This window comes from Staurois parvus, unplaced genomic scaffold (assembly GCF_062004578.1).
Source record: "Staurois parvus isolate SC_StPar_1 unplaced genomic scaffold, SC_StPar_1.0 ptg000096l, whole genome shotgun sequence".
Lineage (NCBI taxonomy): Eukaryota > Metazoa > Chordata > Amphibia > Anura > Ranidae > Staurois > Staurois parvus.
This window is the reverse complement of record NW_028317892.1, coordinates 16,003,110-16,027,094: the sequence shown is the minus strand read 5'-3', so window position 1 is coordinate 16,027,094 and position 23,985 is coordinate 16,003,110. Positions and strand designations below refer to the sequence as shown.

The 23,985-nt window shown below is 42.0% G+C and overlaps 1 protein-coding gene across 4 annotated transcripts in view; it reads left to right on the top strand.

The window, feature by feature from the left end:
• HSDL2 (hydroxysteroid dehydrogenase like 2) overlaps positions 1–23,985 on the top strand; it is an 88,826-nt gene that overhangs the window by 6,573 nt on the left and 58,268 nt on the right. For all 4 annotated transcript variants that reach the window (XM_089670931.1, XM_089670930.1, XM_089670935.1 and 1 more), the window contains 3 exons: positions 1,746–1,909; positions 4,038–4,136; positions 19,724–19,838. In XM_089670931.1, coding sequence (XP_089527057.1) covers positions 1,746–1,909; positions 4,038–4,136; positions 19,724–19,838 — 378 coding nt within the window. The remainder of the gene's footprint in view (positions 1–1,745; positions 1,910–4,037; positions 4,137–19,723; positions 19,839–23,985) is intronic.

Here is a 23,985-nt window from a genome sequence, read left to right as displayed (position 1 = left end):
AATTTTTTACCATTTTTTTTAGACAGATAAAGCTTTATTTTGGTGGTATTTATTCACCGCTGGGATTTTTATTTGTTTTGTTATGTAAATGGAAAAGTCCCAAAATTTTTTAAAAAAGTGTTTTTTTTTTTTATAACATTTTGCAAATAAATAATATTTCATCATACATCTTGGCCAAAATTTATTCCGTTATCTTTTTAGTAAAAAAAAAAAAAATACAAGTTAGTTTATAACCAAAACTTATAATTTTTAAACTTTTTTTACATTTTTATTTTTTTTTTTTTATATTTTTTATTTTTTTTACATACTGTCACCCTAGCAGTACAGTGTCATCATGGTGACACTGTACTACTTGTGGGGGGGTGATGAAGATTTTTTTTTTTTTACACTGATTGCTTTTACACCCATATAGGATGTAAAAGCAATAATTTCTCTTTCTCTCTGTGTGCATTCTTGCAGTCATTGAGAAGTACTGAGTGAGCTGTGATTGGTCACACCTTGTCACATGGTACAAGGCTGTTGTGAATAGCCTTGTACCATGTGACCTCTGTGATCATTCACAGATTTCACACGTAGTAAGCATGATGTCACAAGTGACATCTTGCTTACTACTTTGCATGTGATCACTGATTGGCCAATCAGTGATCACATGATCGGGACCTCGTACAGAGGTCCTGTCCGACGATCGGTGTTTCACTGTGTCCGGAGGACACAGCGGGCACCGGATCGCGGTGCTGCGCACTCCCACGGAGCACGCACAAGCAGGGTGCGGGGAGGCCGTTTATAAACGGCCACCCGACCCTGCAGTGCCACCGTCTGGCCATTTATATGCAACGGCCGGTCGAGAAGTGGTTAAGATCAATCATTGAGAAAGCATTAAGGTAAGAGTGAACAAGGCAAATAGCTTTTTTCTTAAATTTTTTTTTTTTTTTTCCTTCAGCTGCTAACCCCCCTTACCACTGTTACGGTATTAGGAGTTTGGCAATATCAGTCAGGTTTCCCCTTTCATCAGTTTTGTACAGTTCAAATGATTGAGGAGCTGTTGCCCTGAATTACCTTGCTCTTTACTATGTTGAACAAGGACATAATGGGGTTGATTTATTAAAACTAGAGAGTGCAAACTGCATAGAAATCAATCAGCTTCCGGGTTTTATTGCCAAAGCTTAATTGAAGAAGCTGAAGTTAGAAGCTGGCTACCATGCACATTCTGAGTGCTCCACTTTTCGTAAATCAACCCCTATGTTTCTTTAAAGTTCCACAGGAAAATGCAACAAAATGTACTGAAGGTTAGGTTCTAGAGCTTAGCTATAGCTGTAATAGTCAATGCAACTCATATGGGGTGCAGCATTATCTTTATACATCCAAATGTGTGGGTTCTGTCTTGCCTTCCTATATTACCTCAATTATTCATTAGGGCCTAGATTTCCCTGAATATTGGCTACAGGATATATCCCTATAGGATTATAGGGATACCCTAGAGATGCATAACAAAACTTTTCTCATTAGTGTGAGATATACTGACACTGCTCATGGGGTATTGTCTTTTTTGTAATGAGCTACCGTGTGTTACCCACAGCATCTGGTACAAATTTTAAACTTTACAATTTAGTTAAATGAAAATCACGCTTAAAGGCGCCCATCTGAAACCATATATGGTGGATTGGTAAAATTAATGTGTTAGGGCATCATAGTACCATGGGTTTGTGTATATACCTTGCTGATTTTTTAGTTCTCATGTTTTGCAGGAGACTTGCTGGGTGCACTATCTTTGTCACCGGTGCCAGTCGCGGTATTGGAAAAGCGATTGCTCTGAAAGCTGCAAGAGATGGTGCCAATGTGGTTATAGCTGCAAAGACTGCAGAGCCACACCCTAAGCTTCCAGGAACAATATATACTGCAGCTGAAGAAAGTAAATATCAACCAGTTGGTCATGTTTTTATATTTTGCTTGAAAACACTGTATTTCATTTTCTTAAGAATATATATAATATATATTTGAAAATCAGAATAGTGAGTCTTCTGTAATGGGTATAGATAAACAGTTCTAGAAGACGTCTCTAAGGCTTACCATACACTATTCAATTTTCTTGAGAATTTTGCTTTAGATTTACCAAAAACCATATAATATGAGGTCAAACTTAAACAACACTTTCAATTGTATCCATTTAGACGGGCCCTTGCGCTACATAGTTGAAGGTAACTCTAAATGAAATTGGATAGAAATTGAACAGAAAATTGTATAATGTATGGCCAGCCTAAGTAATTGCTGCTTTGACAAAAATAAATGATTAAAACTGATCACAGACATGATCAGCAAGCATTTCCTTCAATAGTGATTTTGTAATATTTGGGTGGTACTGAACACTCAATTTGTAGATGAAGTGATTAGGGTACCTGGTGTGTGAAGTTTTATATTTACCTATAGAGCTCCCCTGAGATTATCTGCTACCTTCAACCTATTTCCTTACCACTTTTGCTGTTGGTTGTGTGCCACGCCTGTGGATTTCATTGTTCTCTGATGAAGCAGTTATTGTATAGGCTCTGAAATTTCGGAGTTAATATACTAATGGCAAATAGTGTGTGCACTGCAAGTGCAGTTGCTCTATTTTTAAGGGGAAGCTCTACTGATTTCCCTTATCCAATCATGTGCACTCAAAAATGCTTTTTTTTTCCCCTTACATGTGTTTGGGTATTCTTTGCAAAGTGAAGCTTTCCCTCATTTACTAAACTCTGGAGAAACTGCACTTGCAGTGCACAGTATGGGGTTGATGATTTGCTGAAGGCAAATGTACTGTGCACCTGTGCAGTTGCTCCAGAGCTTAGTAAATGAGGTAAAGCAAGGAAATGAAAAAAAACAAAACAAAAAAACCCAGCATTTTTGCTTGCAAATGATTGGATGTTGGAAATCCAGTAGAGCTTCCCCTCAGGTGTAGAGCAACTGCACTTGAATGCACTCAAAGTGCGCTTGCAATGCACAGTATATTTGCCTTTAGTAAATTAACCCTTATAGTTGCCTTTAGTAATTCATCTCCATGGTGATGTTGAACTTTATGAAGACCTGTTGAGTGCACTGGGGAGCCATCTGCATTGACTGGTAAAGGAACAGGTGAAAACAGAGGGGAGGAAAACCTAAAGAAAAAAAAAAAATCTAAATCTACCCACACATCTAACATTTCCTTCCCCCAGACAGACAATGCTGCTGTCCAAAATTCCCCCTTCATCCAGAGTGGGGCCAGATCACCAGGTAAAACAAAGGGGGGGAGAAAACTATTGCAGCCACCACACCTAATGATTGGTAAGTTGCAATATATTAAAATCTGGGGTTTAATACCACATTAACTGTGGTAGATCTTTTAGCCTAGGGTTTCATCAACAGTTTCAGAGATGGTTAGATCTGTAGATTCTTGGAAACCTAATAACACAAGCAAATAATGAGCTTTAGGTAGAGAACTCATTTCAGTATATTTTCCTTCATTTTAGGTTTGTATACTGTCTCAATAACATTCTCTCAATTTGCTTTTGATGTTGGGTATCCCACATACAGTATGTACTGTTTGCATTATGTTTAAAAATGAAAGTGGTTTTCAAGTCAAAATAGTTTTTTACCTTTTTTAATGCATGCATGCACTTTTCCGGCTACAGCACCGCTTTCAAAGGAGATACTGAGGGCAGCAGAAGCCATAGGCCTCGTGTTACTGCTAGTCAAAATTGTGTGGGGAGTTAACTATGGGAGCTGGGCGACTTAACTATGGATGCACGGGTGCCCCCTTAGCACCCCACTTGCTAAGGGGACACGAGGAGGAGGGAGAAGGGGACAACTCTGGTAGGAGACCGCCAAAGAGGTAGTAAGGGACCACTCTGTGCAATATCATTGCACAGAGCAGGTAAAAAATAACATTTTTTTTTTAATTTGAGCCAAAAAAATGACCTTTTAGTATTACTTTAAATGCTGTATTAGTATCCAGTCTGTACTGTCTGTGTTATTAGCATGTTTTTTATTTATCCTTCTCTGTATAATAACTTCCATGTTTACATTAGTTGAAGCAGTTGGTGGAAAAGCCTTGCCTTGCATTGTTGATGTAAGAGATGAAAAACAAATCAGTGAAGCTGTGCAAAAAGCAGTGAGCACATTTGGAGGTAAGAATTGTTGTTGACCTGTAACTTATTTCAGATACAGTCTTAAGAGTTCCATCAAAGTCTATCTTTAAAATAGCATGGCTGTTATAAGCAGAAGTTGTCCACTTTTTTTTCACTGCCTGTGCTAGTAGAAAGTAAAAGTTGGTTAAGGTATGCGGGTGAGGTTTGGTAATAGCATATACATATCAAAATATAAGAAAACGTAAAAGTTTCCCTTTCTGCAGAACCTGCAGTTTATTGGGACCAAATTTTTGGAACATGTACGTTTTTAGTGTCCTGACATATCTGATCTAAAAAACCATGGTGCTATGCTTTGGAACTCTCTGGGCATGGGCTGGCTGGAGCCAAGAAGCTTGTGCCCAGTCTTTTGCAAGTATCCCTACAATGCGGTTTGGGGTTCACTGCGTAATGCTTCTAAGCTGTAGCTTGTGATTTTACATCTTTGGCGACAGCTGAAGGACAACTCAAGCAAAGTATTAATATATTAGGCAAGAACAAAGTCCATAGTTAGGTATGCACCAGGGAGGTGGCATTCAGGCATACAAGCAAATAGAAACCAGGGATAGGGTCATAGCCAGAATAGCAGCCAGAAGTCACAAATTGGGATGCTGACAAGGACAAACCAAAAACCTTTGGTGAGACAGTGTCCCAATAGCTAGAGCTGGTTAAGGCTCTAAACACATACATATTGCCAATCTAAGTTTATAAATCCTAATTTACATATCAGATTTAGAAAGTATTTGGCAAGATGATTTCTTGAGACCCTTAACCAGTTGCCCCAGAACATTATATATTTTTTGAAAGCAAAGGCCTTGTAGAATACAAAATGTAGTTGTTGAAATTTTTTTATGTTACGCATTATTTGTGCAACTCTTTATTGAATATTTTTAAAATACACTAAAATGCAGTCTGTTGTACACAAATACAATTTAATCACCCATTTTTCGTACATAATAAAATATGAGGTACTGCAGGGGAAATGGGTAAGAAACATGTCAAGCCTAAGAACTGCAAAATGGCAAAAAATTACGGTACCAAAATTTTATCTATAGGCAATGCTTTAAATGCCTTTTACAGCCTTTTTTTTTTTTTCTTTCACATTACATTTATGGGATGGCAACAAAATTACAGACAAATCAAGTAGGCAGTTTATCAGTTTAGAGCAGTGGTTCTTAACCTGGGTTCGATCGAACCCCAGGGGTTCGGTGAGTCAGTCTCGCGGGTTCGGCGGAGGTGAAGACCCACACCCGACTCATATGATTCGTGCAGTAAATATTCATTATTATGTTTTTGTGTGAAAATCGTGTTTTAATGGTTTTGTTCATTTTGTGCACCTATGTATAAATATGTACCTAAATATATACCTATGTTTTTTGAATTTGAAAAATCATATTTTATTTTTCCAATTAAGAAGGGTTTGGTGAATACGCATATGAAACTGGTGGGGGTCAGTACCTCCAACAAGGTTAAGAACCACTGGTTTAGAGTAAACCGTATATGATGGTCCTAGAATTGTTTTCACTTAAATGTTTGTGGAAATATATAATGTGTAGTGAATCGTGATTTTCATACACTTGTGTGCAGCGATGGGGGTGATTTAAATTTTTAGCAAATTTTATTCTAATTTAGATTTTTTTTTTTCCCCAAATTTAACTTTATTGCTATCACATGTGGGCTAACCAGCTCCCTATGTGATAGCATGCAGGTGACTGTCCTCTTTATGGAAATGTTGGTCTATTGGGAAGGGGGAGGTGGCAGGGGGGGCTCACTGCCTGCACAGTAAAAGCAGTACAGCTGCCTTGATCACATTTACATGACAGCCAGGAGCCGATAGAGCAAATAAATACAACCTCATAGCTGCTACTGCATCCATGAGCTTGTAAACCGCACAAGGGGCAGTACTTAAATTCAATGTTACATGTCCCTTGTGCTGCTGACTGGTCTGTTAGTTGAAATCTGAAATCCTTTTCTAAATGTGTGCATTGGAGGTTTCTTGACCTCCTGTTTCTAAAAAAAAAAGTTGCAAGAAAACTCTGTCTCCAAACTTTGAAACAATTGTTGAGTCCGTGTAGAATGAATTCTGATGGAATACTGGTTGTCCTTTTTTGTGAGAAAGGATCTCGGTGCTGAGATACTATTGTCATTAGGGATATTGGTTTCTAATGAGGTAATGTCCATTCTGGCCAAAAGGCACCCAGGAGACAGAAAATAGTTCCAGAAAAAAGTGCCCAGTGTCTGAGATAAGAGGGCAGTGACACCACAAGGGGCTGTAGAGATAAAAAGAATTTGGTCGGTGGTTGCAGACAGTCTGAGACAGATTGTCAATATTGGAATGGACTAAAACCTTTATGGATTTTCGGCAATCCATACAGCGCTGGAAAAGACGGAGTTTAAATATGAGTTAACTCTGCAGTGTCCAGTGAAATGTAACCACAGGTGACTCCAATGTCACTAAGCTGTAACATTTCCTTCTGGATAGTAGCATTACTGATTGAGTGACAGTCCCAGGGGGACTTGGTTATGAGATCATTATTTGGTCTAAGTTTTGTATGTCTTCACTTCTTGTGTTCTGTGTGCTAACTTGAGATAGGGGTTCCTTGCTTCCCTGAAAGTGCAGCATGAAGTGTTAACAGATATTAGGTTTTATTGCAGTCTTTGTCCCTGTTGGGGAGAGTCATCTCTAGGTCTGTGGACAACATTGGTCTGGTGTCACCAACAAAACTGAGGGAAAATCCAACATTTTGAGTTTTCATCAGAACAGTAATCGAAGGGAAATCCTCCAGTGGGGACATTTGTTTCAGAGGCAGCTGGTCAAGAAAGACGAATGCCCTAACTTGGGAGAGGTTTTTCTCTTCCTATTGTGTCTATGGAATGCGGCAATAAAAAAAATTAAAATAAATAAATGGAGGGGTAAATGGAAAAACACATTTTTACTGTAATTATATTTTTAATGAATGAAACCTTCTTTTTTTTTTTTTTTTCCCCCTCATCTTCAAATGCAAATTGTCACCTAGAGTTTTCTTTCTCTAATCCCCCTTCCTTTTAATATTTTAGGCTGCAGTCAGACAAATTCACAGCTCTTTAGCCAGCTCACACAGGTGTGCATTTTCAGTGCAGTGGGATTTTAAAGATCGCAGGCTTTTTTCCATGTGTTGAAATAAATGGACTGCCTTGTAAGCAGCCGCATAGATGTGAACAAAGGGTTCCTTCACATGAGGTTGGGAATGCTAAAACCATGCGGTTGAACATGTTTTTACCACCCCCCAACTGCTTTCCGTTTAGCTGCCGTGGCAACAGCCAGGGACATACACATGCTGTGGCTGAAAGTATACCCCCAGGTGAATGGGGCTGCACTTCAATCTGAACACATACATACATATTTAACAACTTCAGTTATGGGCACTTTTACCCCCTTCCTACCCAGGCCAACTTTCAGCTTTCAGCACTCTTTGAATGACAATGCGTGGTCATGCAATGCTGTACCCAAACTAAATTTTTATCATTTTGTTCACACAACTAGAGCTTTCTTTTGGTGGCATTTTTTTTTCAATATTTATTGATTTTCAACAAAATTCATTTTCTCCGATTAAAAAAGAAAACAAAACAATATCATTTTACTACAATACTTATCTCCCTAAAATATCTCTATTTCCCCCCCCCCCCCCCTCCCATCCAACCACTCTGCATTTTTCCCACCTCCTCTCTATAAAAAGCAATCAAAGTATATCTAATAGGATATTATATCTTCATACATTTCACCTTCACTTTAAAATCTTCCCATTTTCTCCATTTTGCATAATATGTCCCCATCTTATCTACATGCATATAATAAAGTTTCTCCATCTCAAAAATCTGATTCACTCTAACTACCCATTCCTCTTCCGTCGGCACTTCCTTTTTTCGCCAAAACCTGGGTATTGGACTCTTCGCTGCACTTAAAAAATACCATATACCCGAATCCTTATACACTTTCACTGATAACTCCGTATTGTGGAAAAGACAAACCTCTGGGTCTAATCTAATATTAATTTCAGTGATCCTCCCCACTAAGTGAACTATTTTCTTCCAAAATGTTTGTATTTTTGAGCACTCCCACCATATATGATACAGCGTGCCTATCTCTCCACAGCCCCTCCAACACAATGGTGAAATCACCCATTCATTTTATGTTCAACATTCGGTGTAATGTGCCATCTTATCAAACACTTGTAATTTATTTCCACTTCTCGCATACTAATATTTTCATGAATTAATCTATATATTTTCTTCTGCTTCCCCTCATCTATTTCCATTCCTAAATCTTTCCCATTTCCCTATATACATCGGTTTTGTGCTAGTGTCTAAATCAGTGAAAATCTTATATATTTTAGCAATTCCATGTTTCCCATCTCCCCGTGATTCTAACAACCTTTCAAATGGATTCCAATCCTTTCTAGTTCTCAAAGGTTTCGGGAGTCTCCCAACAAAGTGCTTCAATTGGTGATATCGCCACTCATCTATCCTACTGAAAACCTCTCCTTTTTTTTTTTCCAACTCTTTAAATGATCCCAATTCTTCCCCCACCATTATATCTCTCAATTGTGCATCTTCCTTTATAATCCATTTTCCTGTAATACCCTCTCTACCTGGGACTCTGTGTTCCTTAGTGGCATTAACAGTGAATTAAAAACCCACCCCTTCTGTCTGTGCAATATATCCCAAACTCTTAAAACATTTAAAGTGTACAAACTTGTGTTAGCATCCAATCCCCTATATTGTGCGGGCACCCATATAATCCTACTTAAATTCGTTCCACTCTGTGTATTTTCGATTTTTAACCGAACTTTCCCTGGATTGTGCGTCCAATCAAAAATTCTCGCCATTATTACAGATTTATAATATCTTTTAAAGTTTGGTACTCCCAAACCACCCCTCTTTATTTCTCAATGTTTCATAACATATTCTAGGTTTTTTGTTCCTCCATATATATCTTGTTATCATTTTTTTAAGTTCATTAAAATATACCTCTGGAAGTTTGATTGGAACCATTTGAAATTTATATAAGACTTTGGGTACAATTACCATTTTTATCATATTTATGCGTCCTATCCAAGACGGGTTTCCTCCCCCTAATCTCTTTAATTCCTCTTTTAGTCTCGTTTTAATAGTGAAATATAATTTAACTTATAAAAATTCTTATATGAAGCAGAAAGTTTTACCCCTAGATACTTTAATCCTTTTTTTCTCCATACGAAGGGAAATTCTTCTTGTATCTTTTCTTTTTCACTATTTGTAAGATTTATGTTTAAGATCTCAGTTTTTGTCCGGTTAATTTTTAAGTTTGATAGCTCCCATTATTCCTTCAATATCCTCATTAAATTTGGGAGTGTTTATCCTAGGACTTCCCACATAGAACATCACATCTTCCGCATAGGCCGCTACTTTATGTTCTCTATCTCCTATCTGTATTCCCTTTATATCTATGTTCCTCCTTATTGTAGACAGCAAAGGCTTCAAAGATAAAACATACAACAATGGACATCCCTGTCTTGTTCCATTTGACATCCCAAAAAACTCCGACCTTTCTCCATTAACCACAATAGCTGCTGAAGGTCTCCTATATAACTTTCCAATCCACTCTCTTATTCTAACCAGCCCTAGCGCTTCCAAGTTGTCCATCATAAATCCCCAGTTCACTCTATCAAATGCTTTTTCGGCGTCGATTGACAGCAGCACCATCGGGGTTTTCCCTTTTCTACTTTTCTGAATAAGCAACAATGATCTCAAGCCGTTATCTCTGCCTTCTCTCCCTGGGACGAACCCCACCTGATCCCCATGTATCCAATCAGGCATTAAATCCTTTAACCTGTTTGCCAATACCTTTTGCTTACAATTTTTAGTATCTACATTCAACAATGAAATTGGTCTATAGCTTGAACACTGGGAGGCATCCTTATCTTCCTTATGAATTAAGACTACATTAGCCTGTAGGGATTCTCACCTCATTTCTATCTCACCCCCAGGGCGTTCATATATATCTTCAGTTTGGGTATTAAAAAATATAAAGAATTGTTATAGTATTTCACAGTATACCCATCTGGCCCTGGGCTTTTCCCCACCATAGTACTTTTTAATGCTATTTTTATTCTTGTGTGATTTCTGATTCTAGGGAGTCCAATTGTACTTCGCTTTGTTTTGGTAAACCTGTATTTTTTAAGTATGTCCTTCTTTTTTCACTATTTTCTGTTTCAGCATTATTTTATAGTATCTTGGGAGATATTATACAGCTTACTATAATATTCCTTAAATACTCTAGCAATATCTTTAGTTGAGTGAACCAATTCACCCTTGGGGTTTCTTATTTTTTCTATGTAATTCCTATTTTTCTTTTTCCTTAAGGCTCTCATTAAGTACTTTCCCGGCCTATCTCCCCATCTATACCTTTCGCTTATTACTTTATTGAAGACTCTCCTTTTTTCCTCTTCCATCAAGGTCTCTAGCTCTTCTTTTTTTTTTATTACCTTCTGCATTATCTCTTTAGATATTTTACTTTTATGTACCTGTTCAAGATTAAATATTTCCTTTAGAAGTCCGCTAATTTCCCCCCCCCCTTTTTGTTTTTTTTCTTTTTTGCCCCCATTGCAATGAGTAACCCTCTAATGTAAGCCTTATGGGCCTCCCACACTGTAGCCACTAACACGTCTCCTGTATCATTCTCCTCAAAAAATCGTTTGATTTCCACCTCGATCCTCTGATCAATCTCATGATCCAGAAGAAGTGCCTCATTCATCTTCCAAGCTAAACCTCCCTTCACCTCTCTTCCCCATCTTGATTTCATTGTGACAGGGGCATGATCTGATAAAGACATTACTTCTATTTTTACTTCTACTGCAAACTCTATGAATCGATGTTCAATCAGTATATAGTCCAATCTAGAGTATGTCTCGTGCGTGTGAGAAGAAGGTATAGTCTCTGTCTTTCATGTGCCTAATTCTCCATATATTGACCAATTGGCACTCATGTATCAACTTCTTTAATGATTTCAGAGACCTACTCTCCTCCCTCTGGACAGAAGAGGTTGTATCCATCCGCAGGTCCATACAGACATTAAAATCTCCAGCCACTATCAGACGGCCTTTTTTAAAATCCATCAATTTTTTCAATACTCCCTTCAAAAATATCTCCGGCTTCTTATTTGGACAGTATATATTAGCCATTGTGCACTCAATTTCTTGCAATTTGCCCTTCAGAAACAGAAATCTTCCCTCAGGATCCATCATTCTATTCTCCAACTCAAACCTTATATTCTTTGCGAACCCTATAGCACCCCCTTTGCTCTTTTTAATTGGTGAATCTGCATAGTACCATACCGGGTAATGTCTAGTATTCAGCCTAACATTTGACTCTATCTCTAGGTGTGTCTCCTGTATAACAAAAAACACTGAAGATGTTCTGTGTTGCAACTCTCTAAACAACCTAAATCTCTTCCCAGGACAGTACAACCCATTTACATTGTAAGTTACAAACTGTACTTCTTCCATATTACTCTTTTCCTCCAACTCCTTCTCCCTTCTCCCCCTACTCTCATAGCTTCTTCCAGCCTGCTGAGTGTTAATCCTAATACCCCCCTCCCTCTCTTCCCCCCCCCCCCCATCCTCCTCACAACACCCGCCCTCCCCCTTTTTAGGCTTAAAGTTTGCCTACTAATCCTTTGTGAGCCAAAACCTACCTTAGATTCTTAGATTTAAGACCTTGGGGTTGAACTCTGTCCATGTACGGCTCTCCTTTTCCCAGCCCCCCCCCCCCCCATCCCCTTTTTGTATGTAATTCAATAATTTCTCACGGACACTTAAAACAGAACAGAGAAATCATAAAGAGAGAGAGGAGGAAGGGAGGAGAGAGGAGAAAAAAACAAAAAAAAACCCTCAATCATCTCCACCGTTCCCTTCCCTACTTTCCCCCTCTTACTAGCTGCCAATCCTCTTTTCCTATAGCCCCTGTATCTCCTCCTTCTTCCAACCCTGGTAACTTTGTTCTCTGTAAGTCAAGTCTATCACAAAAGTCTCTTAAGTCCTCAGGAAATCTCAGAATAGCCGTGAGTCCATTTTTCCATCTGATTAAGCTCGCCTGGGCTCCCCATCTATAATGCACATTCTGTTTTCTCATCTGATCTACCAGGGGTTTTAAAGATCTCTTTCTCCATAATGTCTCCGGTGCTAAGTCCGCAAAAATTTGAATGTTTATTTCTTCATACTTGATACTTGTTCTTCCCTTTTGATTTTCTTCCAAATCTCTTCTTTATCACTCAGCCTATGAAATTGGATAATTCTATCTCTCGATCTTTCTCTAGCATTTCCTTGTTGAACTTTTCCTATTCTGAATGCACTGTCCAATTTAAACATTTCTGAAATAGATCTGTCCATTATGGAGTTTAAGATTTTACTCATTAACCCTTTCAAGTCCTCTCCCTGTGAACTCTCTGGGACTCCCCGTATCTTGAGATTATTCCTTCTATCTCTATTTTCTTGAGCCTCTATTTTATAAAGCAATTTTTTTTTATCTTTCCTGATTTCCAGTGTCCGTTTTTTTAAGTTCTCAGATATCTTGGGCATGATTTTTAAGTTTTTCCTCAGTTTCTTCCACTCTGCATAACAATTGCCCAAAATCATTCCGTATCGTTGCTATTTCTTGCTTTATTGACTTTTCCAAGTTTTTAAACATTTCTGCCATCTTTCTTATTCGGCACTTGCAATTCCCTTTCGAATTCTCTCGTCTCCATATTTTCTATCATATGTTGACTGCCATTGTCCATTCCTAGGGATAGTCTAGGACTTTTTTCCAAACTAATTTCCAATTCGCTCTTTTCATTTATCCACAGGGGTCTTTCTGGGGTCACATTTCCCTGAGACGTATACTTTTTAATCAAGCCGGCCTGGGCTCCCTTGGCCCCGCTTCCTTTTAACATTTTTTTTTTCTTCATATCTTCTGAAAGGCTGACCTCTTCTACAGCCATCAGGGAAAACTCAAATAGACACTGGGGACCTGGATTTATCCTACTATTTAAATGTCCACTTAAACTTTCATTTTCATTTCTAGGGTCATTTATCTTATTCCACTTTACTCTTCCACGCCTTCAATCCCCCTGGGAATCCCCCTTTTTCACTTCACACACTGTTCCTTTGTGCCATACCAAACTATATACAATTGAGCAAAAGCCGCTCTCGCTCCCCCTCCTCTTCTTTACTTCTTCTGTGAGATGACTCAGGCTACTCTTATTGGTCTCTCCAGGCACTTTTCCTTTCCTTTAGGGGGGAATCCTCAGGGTATCTCGATTTAAGTACTTAGGGGTCGGGCAGGGCATCCGCTTCGCCCACCAACTGGGAATCCGAGGAATAGACTGGGGAGCAAGCTGGGGAACCGGCATCGTCTCTCTCTCTCTCCTCCGGACGCTGGCCGGCTTCTCCTCCTCCCAGTGCTCCCTTGCGACTGCCCACGTGGTTCCACCTCGTCACACCGTTTCCCTGGCAACATGACGCTCTCTCCAGGATCCCCGCTGCAAGCCTCGCTCGGAGCCTCGGAGGGAGCGACAGCCGGATCCCGCTCTCATCTCACGGGCACCACTGCACCACCAAGGCCAAGACCCTCTTTCTTACAGGTAAGTCCGGGATAGAAGGCTATCACCGCTAGGCCATAGGGGAGGATTTGGGATCGGAGGTTTTCCGGAGAGCCCCTACATCGTGCTCTCCAACGCCGCCATGCACAGGCCCCGCCCCCAATCTGATACTTCCCTGGAGTCTTTTGGTGGCATTTAATCACCGCTGGGTTTTTAGTTTTTTGCCAAATTAATGAAAAAAGACTGAAAATTTTCTTCAATCCTGTTATAAAATTTTGCAAATAAATAATTGTTCTTCATAAATTTAGGCGAAGATGTATTCTGCAACATTTCTTTGGTGAAAATAACCCAAATCATTATTTAGTCTGTAGGAAAGTTATGGTATATATCGATCAATCTTGAAGTACTGAGGGCCAGTCTAATTTCTTAAAGCCCAAAAATTTTTCAAAGTAGAAAGTCCAACGTATTTAATAAGAGGCATGGCGAGTATTTTGAAGTTGTAAATTCTTAAAATTTTTTGTCACCAGTGCAGTACAGCGTCGTCATATAACTGTTGTGGCGGTGATCAGGGACACCGACTAGTGACAGTACGAGCAAAAAAAAAAAATGTTTCAAGTTATCTTATCTTTATTTTTTATTACATTTTTTTAAAAAATTTTTATGATTTTTTTTTTTTAATTTGTTTTTTTTCATAGCACAGTGACCAGAGTAGTAGAATGTTACCACAGAAGTGATCAGAATTTTATTTTGCACATTTTGATTGCTATAAGCAAGCATTCAACTGAATGAAATCGATTCAATCAGGTTTTTTTGTTGTGATTAGCTGTGATTGGCCACAGCTAATCACATGACACAGATGGGCTGTGATTGGCCCAGTCTGTACCATGTGATTACTTTGACCAACCACAGCTAGTGACACAATTGTGTACAATGGATGGCATGAAAGGAAACCATCCATTGTTTACTTTTGTCATGTGAGCTGCTGTGATTGGTCCCAGCGGTTACATGGTACTGGCAATGGGCCGATACACAGATCTGTCATCTTGTCCCTTGGACACAGCCGGTGACAGATCTCAGCACGGCAGGACGTCATATGATGCCCATCCGGATGAATGAGAGCCTCGCTCGGCCATCATTTTGCTACTGGCCGGCGGGAACTGGTTAAGCACAGAAGCGCAAATACACAACCCTAAAACCTGCCGTACTACCTGCACTCAATTCCGTGCTGTACTGTCGGGTACTGCCCTGTAGGGGGAGATTTAGAGCTCAGAAAGCTGCCTCTTTCTTCCACTGCTTTCACTTCACTGTGCTAACCAACTCCTGCTGTGCCATTGTACAGTTTTGCAGAGGAGCAGGAGCTCTGTCTGATTTGGCAGTCTTTGTCAACAAGGATGCCCTGGCACTTCTGACAACCTCAGGTGGCACTCTAGTTGTGAGAGAATGTTGTAGACACTATTTAAAGTGACAGTGTTGCAAAGACAGTGTTTTCAAATAAAGGCGTATTATGTTATAGTCTTGCAGCTGACAATTAAAAGAGAAATATGGGGTTTAAAAAAAAACCCCAAAACAGACAGTTATACTCGCCAAGGTGGATGCAGCATCCATGCTGCAACTGTCCCCCGCTGGTTCTAAGAATGAGAAAAATCATTTTTTTCCCTCTGCATCCTTAGTTACATTACTTATCTGTAATTAAGTATGCCACATGATGTGCACGCTGCTGGATTCTGTAGAAATGCTCACTGCAGGGCTGCCCTGTCCTCTTCCTGCTGCTGAACGTTTGGTACTGTGGGGGGTTAACAGCTTCGGGTCTCAGGGCTACTCTAAAGCCAATTATAACACAATGAGAAAATTGGACGAAAAATACCGCTTTCAGAGCAATCGTCCAATAATCTGATCGTTGGTACACAGCTTTCGGAGTTGATCAAGGCAGTTCATGCAAAATTATCTGAATGGACAAGCGTGAATTTTTCTTGTACACTACCAGAACAAATTATTTTTGTTTATTCAGTACAGTATTCATCTGACAAAAATTAAGTGACCAAGACCGCGCATGCTAAAAAACTGAAAGACTTGCAACTGTTACAAAAAGAACAAAACGAAAGAATACAACACATTGCATCACTTCTGAAATTGTTTTCTGTCGAATTTTTGTAACCTTTTAATTTTCGATATAAGACTAGCATGCAATAAAACGGATGATCATTCATCTGATATTCTCATCGTGTGTAGGAGGCTTCAAGCTGATCCAACGTAGACAGTCACCAACCCCCCTGCCCGCTCTCTCTTCCACTGTGTAAAGTTCTGCCACTGATTACATTCCTGTAACATGATATGATGGATAGTCTGGTCCATCACAGGATTCTCTTTGCCATTTGGAGAGTTTACCTTCGCTTCTTCTCCAAAAACAGGAAGTGTGCAGAGATAAACTAGCCAAGTAGTGGATGGAGTTGGCAGCCACAGCACACTGCAGGGAGATGCACACAGCCGATACACTCAGTTTGACTCTAAATCTGCTGACCTACTGTATCTGTCCTGTACAAGTCACACTTGGAAAGCTGTTACTAGTAGCTGCAGTCACACTTTAGTTGAGTGTCTTTTGGCCATTTTTTTCATTTTTTTTTTTTTACACCCTACTGTCTTTCAGGACAGCACCCTTGAGAGACCTTGGTTCCTCCGCACCTGAGGAAACACCACCTCCACCTAGACTAAAATGCAGCCTCCCCACTAGGTCCTCAGTAATGGTGTTTCCTCTGGTGGGGAGACACGACTTAGAAGCCCTTCCAGGGCCTCGGAGACTAGGGGGAAGGGACCGGGTGTGGTCTGCGATTTTCCACCCCCCCCCTCCTCGGTGGGGGCCCAGTTTAGTCCTTTGGGGGCAGAGGTGGGGGGTGCCTTACCTCCTGCTCTCTGGCCTGGCTTCTGCCTGGGGAGGAGAGAGGTGCTGGGAGGCCCATAGGAGAAGTGCCACTGCTCCCTGTAGACGCTGGCGGTGGAGCTTTCACTGGGCTGGATGGCGGGGAACATCACTTCTGGCTGAGAGCAGGACTTCCTCCTGGTGCACGGCTTCCGGCCGTGGCACCGTGATAGCAGACTAAAGATTGGGCTGATGCAGGGAGCTGCAACCTGCAAAGGCAGGCTACGCAGACCTTGGGGTGGACCACCACATCAGGACATGTCCGGAGCAGAGGCACCAGCCAGACTCGGGCAGCCCAGAGGAGCATCTTCCCCTACCTGTTTGGCCCCTAGCTCCACAGGGGTGTCCTCAGTCCTTCTGGTGGTAGGAGTGACAGAGCAGGGGGTTGGGGGGTCTCAGTCTAGGAGATTCCAATGCCCTGCTAGGCGCTGCCCTTGTGTGGGGGGGGGGGGGTCCTGGAAGGATGTGATGTAATGGGCGGACTTTTCTGTGTGTTCTAGGTGAAAGCCAGAGAGAAGCCGCACCACGGGACTTGTGCAGGGTGGCACTTAAAACTCCTGGACTAAGGTGCTATGCGGGTCTTGTATAGAGTGCCTTAGTAAGGAGGAAGCTCCTTCCCAGGAGGACTTGGTTAACTCAGTTAAGTAGTTGACAGCCACTTTGATTCTTTATAGGTCCCTGGTAGAGAATTTATTTCTGCCCCAGGCACAGAGCTTCCTCCCTTCCCATCAACAGTCTAAGGCATCAGTCCTTCAGGTTTCCCCAGCGACCAGTGAAAACCGTTCTTTGCTAAATCCCTTAAATGCAGTTTTCCCTTTTGATGAGGATTCATCCTCTGTATGGAATAAGAGCCCTAAGCTTGATGCGGCGTTCTCCGAAGTTGCCAGAAAGACTGACCTAGCTTTTGAGCATATGGGGGTGTTGTCTGACACCATGGACAGGAGGGTGGATTCTCTTCTTCATAAGTCCTGGGACTCCACACCATCCAACTTAAAGCCTGCCATGGCCACTACAGTGGTAGCTCGGATCATGGGATACTGGCTCACACAGTTACAGGCCCATATTGTCGCAGGTTCCCTGAGAATAAATCCTAGTCTCTTTTTCCACCTTATTGCAGGGTGTCTTATATTGCTGGCGCTTCAGCAGAGTCAGTGAAGATGACTGCAAGGTCGGCGGCCTTGACTAATTCAGCCCGCAAAGTCCTGTGGCTTAAGACCTGGCAAGGGGACGTTACCTCCAAAGTTAAACTCTGTGGCATGCTGTTCACAGGGGATCTTCTTTTTGGGCCCGGTCTTGAAATGGTGTTGGACCGCACCGCTGACACGAAAAAGGCCTTTCTGCTTAAGAAAAAACCCCAGGCGCAAAGGAGGAAGATATTTTGCCCCCAAAAGCAGGTACAAGCCAAAAGGCCAGAGGAGCAGAAGAGGCCCTGGAGGCAGAATGGGAGAGGCAGGGGAGGAATGATTTTTCTGTCCTGAGCAGCTCCGACAGTCTCAAAAAGGTTTGGAAACTTAACAGATGGTGTGTCCAAACTTTCTTTGAAGTGCATAGTCTAGTATCATAGTCTTGGAATTCCTGCAGGCTGGGGTCGACAAAGGGCTAACAGTGAGTACTCTAAAATGCCAGGTCTCAACTCTTAGCGTGTTTCTGGAGTCGCCCTTGGCCAGGGACGAGCCTGTGATGAGGTTTTTTTAAGTTCTTGACCAGACAAAAGATAGTGAGAGGGCGGCCATTTCCGAAATGGGATCTGACCACGTCAACGTGTTGACAGGTTCCCTGTTTTGAGTCTTCAGGTTTGGATTCCCTGAGAATTGTGACCTTCAAGACAGTATTTTTGGTAGCTATTACCACAGCTAGAAGAGTAAGTGAGTTGGAAGCCCTATCAGTCAGGCACCCCTTCCTCCAGATTTTTTCAGATAGGGTAGAACTCAACCTTTTTACCCAAGTTAGCCTCAAGTTTTCATTGGGGCCAAGAAATAACTTTTACCGTTGTTTTTTTCTCATCCTGTGTGTGACCAAAAAATGAAATTTCACTTGTTGGATGTTAAGAGATGTATTCTTCATTATTTAGATAGGACTAAAGATGTCAGGAAGTCAGTTTCCATTTATGTATTATTTTCAGGGGCAAAACAGGGTTGTAAGGCCTCTAGATGCACCTTGGCTAGGTGACTGAGACTGGCAATTAGACAGGCATATCTGGCCGAAGGGCTAGAAGTCCCATAAGGCTTTGTGGCTCACTCTAACTGGGCCATGGCGGCCATGTACACTGAACTGACTGGTGCAGCTCCGGGGCAGTTATGCAAAGCAGGTACCTGGTCCAAATACAACACATTGACCTGGTCTCGGTAAAAGAGCAGGTCTTCGGAAGCAAGGTCTTGCAAGTGGTGGTCTTGCCCTAGGGGTAAGTGCTTGCTTATCCTCTCAAGGGTGCTGTCCTGAAAGACGGTAGGGGGAAAAGCAAAGTTGCACTTACCGGCAACTCCTTTTCCAGGAGTCTTTCAGGACACCTCCAGTTACCCACCCTTTTATCGGTTTTGTTGTTTATATAGTTGCGGTTCTTGTGGTGTTTTGTGTCTCCCCAAGTGACCAGAGGTGATCAGGCATGAACTGAGGTCCTTGTGGGGAGGCCGCATTTTAATCTGGGTGCAGGTGGTGTTTCCTCAGGTGGGGAGGAGCCGATGTCTTTCAAGGGTGCTGTCCTGAAAGTCTCCTGGAAAAGGCGTTACTGGTACGTGTAACTTGCTTTTTTTTTAATACTGACATTTACAGGTGTTTTTGCTTGAGCATTTCATGTTTTAATTATTTTTAGCCAATGGAAACCTAGTTACTAGGGAGAAAAAAATGCATGTATGCACATTTTCTGTGTGTTTTTTCAGACCTTTCTATGGAAGTCTTCGGGGTGCAAAAATGCTTGAAGCTTTTTCAACCTATAAGCTTCAAGTAACACTACGCTGGTGTAAACAGGCACATTTGAAAACCATGGCATTTTTTATGTTGTCATTTGGAGCTTTGAGCTGTAAAATGCACAGGGCCTTAGTTTTGCCTGAGGATGCTTACATTTTCTTTTATTTATGTAAACAGGTATAGACATCTTGGTAAACAATGCCAGTGCAATCAGTTTGACTAGTACTGTAGACACCCCGATGAAGAAAGTGGACCTTATGATGGGAATCAACACTAGAGGAACGTATCTCACGTATGTAATGTTTAGTTGCTATTTTGCATTTGAATTGATGGCTAAAGATTAATAAATAAGGTATTTGCTTAGAAAGTAGCCCTTATGATTGGAATCAACACTAGAGGGATGTATGTAATGTTTGGTTGCCATATTGCTTTCAAATTGATGTCTAAAGATTAGTAAATAAGGTATAAATAAATCCGGCTATAGCAGCAAAACCTTGTTAGTGCAGTAAAATGCATTGTTTGTTCATGTACTTTGTATGGTAATGCATATGTGTAGACTGAGCAATAGTGATTTATAAACCTGGAAGAGACCATTGTGTGTTGCCCCTGGGAGCCAAACAGATAAATACACCATTGAAATAAATACAGTATATGAGAGCTGTTTTATTTACTGGGGAATTGTATGTTTTTCCTTCCAGTCCAAAGATTTACATAGCTCTGATATAAACCTTTGCCATTGGTGACTTGGCTTCTCTCTACTGCAGGTAAAGCATATCTAAACTCATGAAAAATTTTATGGCAGCCTACCAGTCCTTAAAGTGGAGCTCCAGTCAAACCAAAAACTGCAGCCACTGACTTTTAAAAAAAACAGTCACAATCCACTTTAAATTTGGTGGTTGCTTTTTAGTTTTTCGCACTTCCTGTCCTAGAGTCCTGTCCTACATTCACTCCCTGCATTTTTGTAGTAGCAGCTTTGTCACGCTAGGACAGGAGGTGTGTTGGAACTACAGACTCCCCCCTACCTGTTTACAACACCAGAATGTGGGCAGCACTAGTTAGTAGTTTAGAGGTGAACTAGACAGGGAGTCTGCAGGAAGTTATGAGCGTAATTCATTTCTGACAGAATCAAAGGGGGAGATTTACTACAACTGGAACACTCAGAATCTGGTGCAGCTGGGCATGGTAGCCAATTAGCTTCTAACTTGAGCTTGTTCAGTTAGGGTGTGAAAATAAAGTCTGGAAGCTGATTGGTTTCTATGCAGAGCTGCACCAGATTTTGCACCATGCAGTTTTAATAAATAACTCCCAAAGTGTTTTTGCACCTCCCAGTTTTATATTTAAAAGGGAGAAAATAAGATGTTCATTGAAAAAGGTCTACATACACTTTAATTCTATACCTTCAGCATTGTAATTTATGTGAATGTGGGGGAAAGTATTGCAGTTATTTAATATTATGGCATAGCATTAAAAAAATGGTGCACTACTCTTCTCAAAACTTCACTCATTTACTGTATGAAAGTACTGGTTTGTGTATGAGGGAGTGTGCATGTGTTTGCATTCAAGTGTGTGTGTGTGTGTGTGTGTGTGTGTGTGTGTGCGCGCACGCGCAAGATTAGCAGTTTGTTCATTTTTGTATATATGTATGGACGTATCTCTGAGGGTATGTGACAGGGAGCTACTGTACATAACAATGCATACATACCAGCAAGAAGATACTGCTTGGGAAAATGTGACTGTACATAGATATGTACTGTGTATAGATACTCCATAGTGATACACAGTATTTCATGGGGAATAATTATGGCATTCAGTTAATTATTGACTAGATATATAGGTACTATCATTAGATGTGATCTCTGTTTATACTAAAATTTTAGCTCTATTCACCTTCAAATATTTTTCTCTTGTGTATATCTAGCTCTCCAACATGTATGAGAAACATTTTGATGTCCTGTGCATAAGAAGTTGGAAAGCACAGTGGTTGTCCTCAGAGTTTTGCATGCGGCCCCCGGCCTATCTTGAGGGGCGCCAGGGATGCCGTGCAAGCACAGCAGTCATGTCAACTGACATAGGCAAGCCCAGCCCATGCATGGCTGTAAGAACATCGGGGATGCCATGCAGACATACAGGCTGCAGCAGCCTACATTGACAAGCCCAGCAAATGCATGTTTGGAGGAATGCCTGGGGGCTGCCATGTTTGCAATAACATTGGTAGCAAGGGTGCCAGTTAAGTAAATGTTGCATAGCCTGATCGAGGGGAGTGGACAATTGCACCCATACCCTTCTCCCACCCCCTATACTACATACATAGGCTACTTGCGTACCAGTGATTAGGGTTGGTACGAATTGTAGTGGCAGTTCCTCCTGCGGTGGTCACTGCACTTTGTCTGCATCCAACAGAAATCACCGCATTTAATCACTGGCTGCGCAGAGAGATGTAAATAAATGCATTTGATATATATTTATACAGACGTCACATCTGCTGTGCAGCAGGAAGGTGAGCAGGGTCTGGACCAGAACAGAACAACTGGCAGACAGCACACATGGTAACATGAGAATGCTATAGCAGAAGGTGAGCAAGGACCAGAAGATCAGCAGAGTTGGCAGACTGGAGCAGGAGGAACTAGGATATGTCACACGTGGTGCGCAATATAGCAAGAGGTGAGCAGGGACCAGAGAAAGTGGTGGATCAGTAGAGCGGGGGATCAGCAGAACTGGGGGTTACCACTGAGCGGGGAATCAGCAGAGCTGGGGGTGCTACTGAGTGAGCAATCTGCTGAATGTGGGTATTAATGAGCTGTGTATCTGCTGAGCGGGGGTACTAATGAGCTGGTTATCTTCTAAATTTGGGTTATAATGAGCTGGGGATCTGTCGAGCTGGGGGTAGTACTGAGCCGGGGTTCTTCTGAGCCCCTTTAAAACAAATAGAAAATAAACACACACAGGGCATTTACAAAGCTTCTTTAAAGCTTCACAGAAGCAATACTGAAGCATACAAAACACATAAAAAATGCATGTTGATGTAGTAGGCACTTTAACCACTTGCTGTCCAGAGGATTTACCTCCCTCCCAAAAAAAGGCCATTTTTCTCCCTACGTCTTCCAGGACAGCCATCTGAGACCTTGGGCTCCTCCCTCCGGATCAGGAAACACACCATCCCCCATGCCTTTAAAAGGCGGGCCTCACATCCAGTTTTTTGTGTTTCCTGAGCCGGAAGGATGCACGCCGTAGGAGCCAGGGTGATCCTCGCACCCTCAGGAAGGCTGGCCTGGAAGGGTGTGGTGCGGTCTGTACCTCCATCCCCGGTGCCTTCCACGTGGTGGGGCTGGCATCTGGTGGTGTCCTTCAGGCCCAGGTGGGTAACCGGCGCTGCCGCATGTCACTGGGGCTTGCCCTGATCGTGGCCTCTCCTCTGACCCGGCATTCAGTTGAATGTGCAGGGGAGAGGCGGGACTTCCGGTTGGGCGCGGCCTTGCGTTCCAGCAACCGGAAGTAGCAGGGCGGATGCGCTCCACAGGCCGGAAGTCCGCCAGTGACGTCGGCGCCGGGCGCCGGAGACGCGGCTCCGATCTCCAGAGGCGCAGGCACCACCAGGGGAATTAAAAAGCCGGTGGGCGTGCGGAGCGGCGGCGCTGTCTCCACGCCAGGGGGACGATGGAAGCAGGACCTTCTCAGGGACCGACCAGGGCCCCTGGACATTCCGATGGTTTTGGACTTTTTTCAGGAGGGGGCAGATAGAGGACTCTCGATCAGCACCTTGAAAGTACAGGCTTCTGCTTTTGAGTATTTTTTTTGCAGTGCTCTTTGCAACAAAATCCCTTTGTAGTTGATTTTTTTAGATCTCTCTCCAGGGCTAGGCCTGCTAAGGTGGGAGGTTGTCCGAGTTGGGATCTGTCTCTGGTCCTAAGGGCTTTGGTTCGAGAACCTTTTGAGCCTTTAGAGGAGTCGGCTTTCAAGTTTTTGACCTTAAAGATAGTTTTTTTTGGTAGCAATCACATCGGCCCGTAGGGTGAGTGAGCTACAGGCGCTCTCAATTAGGGAGCCTTACTTGACCATTCTTAAGGACAGGGTGGTGCTTAGGACTGATCCGGGATTCCTTCATAAAGTATCCTCCTCTTTTCACAGGTCGCAGGATATTGTTCTGCCGACCTTTTGTTCTTCCTCTGAAGGTAAAGAGGAAGAAAGCCTAGGTTTGCTGGATGTAAAGAGGAGTCTTATAATTTATTTAGACAGGTCCAGGGAATTTAGGAAATCGGATTCCCTTTTTGTGTTGTTTTCAGGGCAGAGAAAGGGGTTAGCAGCATCTAAAGCCACGATAGGCAGGTGGATTAGGCTGGCTATCGGGGAATCTTACAAGGTCTTGGGGATTCCGCCTCCTTTTGTTAAGGCCCACTCAACTAGATCCTTGGCAGCGTCCTGGGCGGAGAGGGCCGGGGCTT